Consider the following 8,340-nt stretch of genomic DNA (forward strand, 5'->3'; position numbering starts at 1 on the left):
CACTTGGAAAAAACAGTTTCTAAAACTTGTTATTTTGATTTTCCTACTGATGTTCAGGTTTTATTTCCAAATAAGAAAGTTCTTGTTACTTATATTTTAAAAAATGATGAAAGAGAAATATGAGATTAGGTCATTTGCCTTAGGTAATATAACCAATAAGTGAATATATCAGATATCATTTTCAGTTTGCTTGTCCAAATCAGGGTTTCACTCTTCATTGCCCTGCTCTGGGAAGCTGGATTTTTCAAATAGAAGCCACAGAGATCCTTTTCCCTGGGGGTTGTGTCTGGCTTCTACCAATGGGGCATATCAACAGGACTCTTAAAGGAGTAGAAGACAGAAACAGAGCTATTTTTTTCTTACGAAACTGCCACCCATACTCCCTTCCTGTCTTGTCCATTTTCCGGATGTGTTGTTGTTGTTGTTGATATCTTTCCACTGTCACTCAATTATGCTAACAGTTTCTCAACTCCTATGGGGAGCAATGCTGTTTATTTTCTTAATTGCTTTTTTTCTGGTCCCTGAATGCTTTTTTCTCTTTCTCCCATTTAAAGTTATAAATCAATAAAGCATGGCATGTCAAGTTGAGGTAGAACTAAGGTCCTTCCCTTGTGTTAAGACTGGGCAAGGCAAGCCGGGCGGTGGTGGCGCACGCCTTTAATCCCAGCACTCGGGAGGCAGAGCCAGGTGGATCTCTGTGAGTTCGAGGCCAGCCTGGGCTACCAAGTGAATTCCAGGAAAGGCGCAAAGCTACACAGAGAAACCCTGTCTCGAAAAACCAAAAAAAAAAAAAAAAAAAAAAAAAAAAAAAAAAAAAAAAAGACTGGGCAAGGCAACCCAGTGTGAGGAATAGGTTCCTGGAAGCCAGTCAAAGCACCAGGGACAGTCCCGGTTCCTGTCACTGATAGATCAAGCTACACAATGGTCACACATATGTAGAGGGCCTAGGTCAGTCCCATTTGTGCTCCCTAGCTGTCGGTCCAGAGTCTGTGAGCTCCTATGAGTCCAGGCTAGTTGTTTCTGTGGATTCCCTTGTGATGACCTTGACCTCGCTCCCCACCCCACCCCCAGCTCCTATAATCCTTCCTCCCTCTCTGTAACAGAATTCCCTGAGCTTGGCCTAGTTCTGGGCTGTGGATCTCTGCATTTGTTTGCATCAGTCACTGAATGAAGACTCTCTTACCACAACTGGAGTGGTCACTAATCTGATTACAGGAGATGGCCAGTTCAGGCACCCTCTCCATTATTGCTAGGAGTCATAGCCAGGGTCATCCTTGTAGATTTTTGGGAGTTTCCCTTGCACTAGGCTTCTATCTGACCCCAAATGTGTCACCTATCAAGACATCTCTTCCGTTACTCTCCCCCTCCATCCACGCCCCAACCCAATCCCTCATGTTTCTGTCTCCATCAGCTCCCAGTCTACCCAGGAGACCTCTTCTGTTTCCCCTTCCCAAGGAAATCCACTTATCTCCATCTCACTTTATAATTTTAGTTCTTTGTGTTGGTAACATGACTTTCATCCCAGTACTTGGAGACAGGGGTAGCGGGGTGGGAGGTAGGGGGTAGGCAGATGGCTGTAAGTTTGAGGTGAGCCAGAGCTACATAGTGAGACTTTGTAAACAATCAAGCAAACAACATCAAAAGCAGAAAAGAAGAGAGTATCAGATCCTTGGGAGCTGGCATTACAGGCAGTTGTCAGCCCAATAAGGGTGCTGAGAACTGAACTTGGGTCCTGTGGAAGAGTAGCAAGTTGTTTTTGTTTTGTTTTAACAATGGAAACATCCTTCTATCCCTACCCATACCATCACTTGCTTTAATCCCCCCATCTCAGAAAATAAAGCTTTTATTAGATTATTTATAGTCGAACTGCTCTGAATGTGTCACTCTCCTCACTTTGGGAAGCTAGCTGCAATGTGATTTTAAAGATATTTGACAATAAAGCCTAAGTTATCTCACTATATTGTCTTTAATAAAAATATAGACCCAAGCAAATGAATTTATAATTTAAAATAAATTAGTTATCTGCAGTCAATGACTTCTATGCTTGTTCTTAGTTATTGATTTAAAAAATAACTTTCACTGAATTAAGCAAATATTGTAATTTCAAAAATACATAGTACACTCTAGGTTTTGTATAATGGGTACATTCTGTAATAAATCTTAATTATCAAACTAGTATTTAGCCTGTTTACTATTCTGCTTTTGGTGAGCTTTGTTGATAGCATCTAACTTGTCGGGCTTTGATGTCATGCTTTGCAATGAGTTTTAATTTGATTCATTAACACGGGAAAATCATTGTTCCTCAGAGAAGTGTGAAGTCTTATGTACCAAAATATACAATATACATCCGTTATTTCAGGGATTTCTTTTCACCATTCCAAAGTGTTGCTGATGCCTGTTTCCTTGACAACCAGGTGATGTGAGAACTGAAATGAATGAGTGCATGTGAGGTGTAGACACAAAGCTATTGTAGGTGTGTATAGGAACTATTGGAGCAACCTCGTTTTCTTTTGTGCACAACGATGATAATGCTCATGAAGGAACGTCAGCAGTTTCCATGGTGCCAAGTGGGTAGGTCCACATGGCAGTTAATACTTGTATGTTGCAATTCTATATATGTTTCTTACTACTGTTCACTTCTTTTCTCCAGGTGTTCTCTTAAAAATTAAAAGCAATATGTGTGTGGTGTGTGTCTGTGTATTAGCACACACATGACATGGCATACATGTAGAGGCCAGAGGACAACTTTAGGAAGTCCATTCTCTCCTTTCACTGGGGATCAAAACCCAGGCAGTTGCTGGGCGGTGGTGGCGCACGCCTTTAATCCCAGCACTCGGGAGGCAGAGCCAGGCGGATCTCTGTGAGTTCGAGGCCAGCCTGGTCTCCAAAGCGAGTTCCAGGAAAGGCGCAAAGCTACACAGAGAAACCCTGTCTCGAAAAAAACCAAAAAAAAAACCAAAAAAACAAAAAAAAACCCAGGCAGTCAGGTTTCTGTGGTAAGCATCCACTCAAGCTACCTCTCCAGCCTGTTATTCTTATGTCACACATACTCATCAACTAGCTTATAGTAGGAAAACTAGGCAAACACTTGGTCTTTTTCCTTTCATGTGTGACGTACAATTAGGCATAGCATGATAGTTTCTAGTGATCTTAGATGACAGCAAGAGCACATAGTTCAAAATGTATTATGGCAATCAGGAGTCGTGCCACATGCCTATAAGCCTAGAACCCAGGTAGCTGAGACTAAAGGATGAAATATTAGACCCTGTCTCAGACCAAAACAGATTATGAAGAGTATAATGTAATGTTCAGCTAACCCCTAAATCTGAGGCAGTTATCAGAGACCATGTATGCCACATGGCAGTTATCAGCTACCATGTATGCCACATGGCAGTTATCAGAGACCATGTATCCCACATGATCTGTAAGCCCATGCTTGTTAAGGCCTTGTGGCCAAATGCTAAAGTCATGCTCACATTCAGAAAGATGTGTCTGTTATCCACAAAAATATATCAGTGCTTCTTCCCAGAGTAGAAGGGATCAAGTGAGATCCACTGCTAAGTGACAATTTGGTTTCATGAAGGGACAGCACCTTATTAGTGGCTCAATTTTGGTCTCTGTGGCCAGCAAGTTGGAATTCAGCAGCAGCACTAACCCTTTCCACCTCTGTGAGTTGGAACCCACGTGGATTGTCCCACTCCCCAGTTTGTGCTCTCTTATGCAATGTCATGGTGGTTGGTGACAGCGCCTTTTCAGCTGACCCAAGTATTCTTTCTGTCAGGTGTCTCTTGTCTTTCCCATGGTGGGAACTGTCCACATCAACACTTGCAGAAGAGGACTGGGCCCACTGAGAAACTGGTTAGAGTCATAAAAAGACCCCAGTGGGGATCATATATGAAATTTTCAAGAAACTATTGAAAAGAAGAACAAAAAAATGGCCAAAAAATTCAAATGAAAACATATACTCTACTCACATGAATGAATCATCTCTGAGAAAAAGAGAATGCCCTGTAGTAGAGAGACCTGTCACATGCAAGATTGTGAATCTGACCTCCAGCACCCACCCCAAATACAAGCAAAAGCTTATCTGTCAAACCTCTTAAACTGACTGATGTGGGAAGAGAAACAATATGAGAATCAGGAGTGGGAATAAACATGAAAAATATACTTTACTACTGTCAATAGTAGTTTAATATAATTTCATATTTTAAAACTGTCTATATTTTAAAATATAAATATCGACGATAGGTTCATATACAAGCTTCTTTTGGAAGATGAAGTACATTGCAACTCTACTGATTGCCTAGAAGTGGGAAATTTGTGTTACTTCAAACTCTCCCAAGTGGAAGTTTTACTTAAGTTTCTGTTCAAACAGCTAATGCTTATCTGGGAGTTTTGCAAATAGCCTTTGATTAAGGTTTCTTATTTGTTCAAGACTAACCAAGGTCTGCACTTACAATCAACGTTAGTCCCTTAGGAATGATGACTTCCTGTGTTTTGAGTCAATTACCTATATTATATACATGTTAACTTTAAAGGCAATAAATACGAATTAATAAATATGCATCTTGGATGTTCTTAGGTTTAGCCTATAAATTAATTTAGATACCATTACTCATCATTTATGCACTTATTTGTAGATTTTACTCTTTTTTTGAAAAAGTGGGCATTTAAGAATTTAGAAGATATTTGTATTATAAGGACATGAGTCTCTAAATTTGAATATTTTCTTGATTGGCATTCCTTAGCTTTATGTAAAATGATACTGCATTTTCTCACCCTTACAAGGCTGAGGTAATACTTTCCAATTTGCCATGTTCGTCTTTTTCATTGTAAAAGTTAGGGTTTCACAGAGAATTATTACAGAGGGCATGTTAATTATTTATACACATATATCATTTTATTTCCTCCACTTTTTAAAACCTCTGCACACGGGACTCTTTAAAAATCCCCTAGTTTGACAGTTGGCAACTAGTCAACACTGAGCCCACTTCCTGTGAAAGGACATTATTTTGCATGTCCTTGGAGACTGGATAATTAATGTGTAATGCTTTACTTAAAACTGTAATTAAGTTTAAATTAAAATTCTTTGGGTTTTTAACAGAGAAGGAAGTATTTTGGTGCCCCTTTCACTTAAATGTAATATTTGCCAGCCTGTCTGGGCCAAACCACCTCCATTTATAGATACTTATATTGTTGTTTTAATGTTGGCATTTGGTCTGGAAACTGTAAGAAAACTTTGTTATTTTCTTCCTACCTTCAATTACAGCTGTTTCCCTTCAGTTTTTGGTAAGGACAATGTCAAACAAACTACCTGTTGCCATTCACTGTTCATCACTATTATTATTGCAGGTAGAAATGTACTGATTAATCTTTCCTAGAAACTTCAGTTACACTACAAAGTAAGGAACACCTCCAGGCTGTTTTCTTTCTGTTTGCCAAGGACTTGGGTTCATTTGCAGATACTGCTCCTCAGTTATTCCAATATCCTGCTCTGCTTGTCATGAATTAGGTTTTTATGAAGTCCTGCCTTATGGTTGTGAAGATTCGTGAAAGCTCACCGGCGAACTCATCAGTCCAAGGATCAAAGACACATTCTGCTTTGTTTCCGTCTTAGGTATATGCCTCAGCTCCACCTTGTGGGGCTCTTAACATGTTCTGAACTCTAAATATTTTAACTAACACTCACAGTGGATGAAATCTATTGTTATTTTATTCTTCCACAATTTGTGAGTGACTGAATAAATTAAAAAAAAGGAATACAAAACAAAACCAGACACCAAAATTCTAGTCATGATCAGATTTGCCTTCATCGGTGGAGTTTTTCAAAAGTTTCTTGAATTCTGCAATATTTTTAAAGTTGTGTTATGGCCAAATGTCCAAGTGAAATAAGTGAGAAGCCCCAAATTAATGGTAGTCTTTGCCAAAGTTGAAAGAGAATTTAAAGGACCAAGATAAACAGTGATATATTTAATGCACAAAGATATTGTTTTTCATGATCTATGTTCATACAGTTTATGTGACACTAGATGTACTTCAATAATGTTGTCTAGACAAGATCCTTTTATTTCGAGTATAGATATACACACAAATCCATTTAAGGAGCAAATTTATTATAAAATATTAGTAAATAGCTTGTAAGAGATTTATTTTGTATTTTCACTAATTATTGTGTTTATGTGATCTACAAAGAAGGAGAAGAGATTCTGTATGTGTGGTTATTTACAAGCAAAGCATTTGATGTATTGAGGAACTTAAACATCCCAATTTGAGATTTGGACCTAGTCCAGTTAATTGACTCCTACAGGAACACTTTTGTGAAGCAATTGAGTATTTGCAATGCATCATTGTTTTTCTAGCATGAGATATTTTATTTCTTTTTATTTCTATTTTGAAAGTGTATGCTCTTGCCTTAATTAAATACAAACTCTTGCTGTCATTGATCACATTGACTACTTCAGTTTGATACCACAGTATCTGTCATGCTAAATATACAGTGCCTTAATGTGTATGGTTTGGTTAATAGGGAGCTAATCATTTCTAATCATCATATCTTCCTTTACACAATTTGGATATTGATGAATGGTTTATAATCATGATTTAAAAATGATCTTCTGTGTATCATGTATTGTAAGTCTTCAGTTTTAAAACTGAAAAAGGACACATCATTAGCACACTTAAGACTTACACTTATGTATGTATTTTGAGTATCAGTTGAAATTTAATTGTTATTATTTTATCCTATTTAAATGGGTTTAAAGATATATGAGAATATGGAGAACTGGGAAGGACATGGTGTAGAGGACATTCACTACTATGAGTTCTGGTGTGTTGCCAAAACCTCAGATGTATGGTCTTCTGGCCAAGCGCCTGTGGGTTCACATTGTTGGTACATTCATTGTGGCCCTGGGAGTTACTGCTTCCTGTAAGTTTGGCACGGCTGAACCCAGAAAGAAGGCATATGCAAATTTCTACAGGAATTACAACTCCATGGAGGACTTTGAAGAGATGAGGAAGACTGGCATCTTCCGGAGTGGGAAGCAACTTCAGAATGTATAGAATTCTTTGGATTGCACTCAATAGAAGTTCATTGCTGACCTGTGTTCCTGAACTATGAAGCATGAATATGTGGGCTAAGGAGTAGTTTATCTCAATAAACAATTAACAATTATATGGACAAAAATAACATATATGAGAATATAAACACATTAATTTAGTCTCTTAAATTTTCTAAGAATAAGAAACAATGTAAGCTATATGTAAATGTAAAATTTCTATTACTTTTGTTAAAAAGGTTTTGGCATTATGCTAATAATTATTCAGTGTGTAATTTAGATACCTTTAAAGAGTGAAAACTTCTGTATTTTCATGTTAAATTGATTTTTTCCTTAAAAATGACTAGTCTTTCATAAAATTGTTAATTATCAGCTACTAGAGAATATTATGTTGTAGATCATTTTTTTTTTTTATCTAGGATGGATTCATTGGGAGTACGTATAAATTTCCTTTTTAGCTGCCCTATTTTCTGTGTTATTTCTTGATAACTTTTTCTCCTGTTACTATTATCTAGTTCAGTGTATTTAATCTTTTGACTAGTCTCTCTTTTTACGTGTCCCACTTTTCTATTTTATTAATAAATTTTGTTCTTTGGCAATTTTGTTCATGTCTATAATTTATTGTGGTTATTTCTCCTTCTTATTTCTCTCCCAAGCTTGCTACACTCCTTCACCCTAGCAAATCAACTCACCATGTTAATTCATGTTTGTTTTATTTTATGTTCCACAGACTTTCACTAGGGTCACCCGGGTGACCCTGAGTTTGGAACTACCTATTGGAGCCTGGTGTGCTCTCTCGTGGGTAGACAACAGGGTACTCTGCCATCTCTCCTCCTTGAACTTGTTAGCTGCTAATACATCCGCAGTAAGTGATAGGGCCCAGTGAGCTCCTTCCCGTCAACAGCTGATTGCCACAAGGCCTTTATTTGTGTGGATCCAGAGCCAATAGCATAACTACTGTAAGTTCATTAATTCCATGGTATTGCCATGCTTAGGAGACAGCATTTTGCTATCCTTCTCCTTATCTTCCAATTCCCACATTCTTCCCACTCCCTTCTGCAATACTCCCTGGGCCTTAAGGGAGTGGTACTTCTTGTTTAGGGCTGCCCTTTATTTTCAGCATCTTGTTTAACCAGGGATTTTTGTATTCACCCCTGACTCGTGTCGAGAAGCTTCTCTGATTTGGGCTGAGAGTTGCCTTTTTTTTATATGGGCATACACGTATACTGAAGGTTATTTGGGGATATGTCAATTTAGCTAAGCCAGGGTTAGGTTCATCCCTAGG

General features: G+C 38.1%; 1 protein-coding gene across 1 annotated transcript; it reads left to right on the forward strand.

The window, feature by feature from the left end:
- The first annotated feature begins 850 nt into the window (after positions 1-850).
- Positions 851-7,654, forward strand: LOC128113552 (cytochrome c oxidase subunit 6C-like). Its single transcript, XM_052743318.1, has one exon. The coding sequence runs from the start codon at positions 6,817-6,819 to the stop codon at positions 7,057-7,059; it is 243 nt and encodes an 80-aa protein (XP_052599278.1). The 5' UTR covers positions 851-6,816; the 3' UTR covers positions 7,060-7,654.
- Positions 7,655-8,340: the final 686 nt, after the last annotated feature.

Source organism: Peromyscus californicus, unplaced genomic scaffold (assembly GCF_007827085.1).
Source record: "Peromyscus californicus insignis strain IS unplaced genomic scaffold, ASM782708v3 Scaffold_18__1_contigs__length_77618521, whole genome shotgun sequence".
NCBI classification, from domain to species: domain Eukaryota; kingdom Metazoa; phylum Chordata; class Mammalia; order Rodentia; family Cricetidae; genus Peromyscus; species Peromyscus californicus.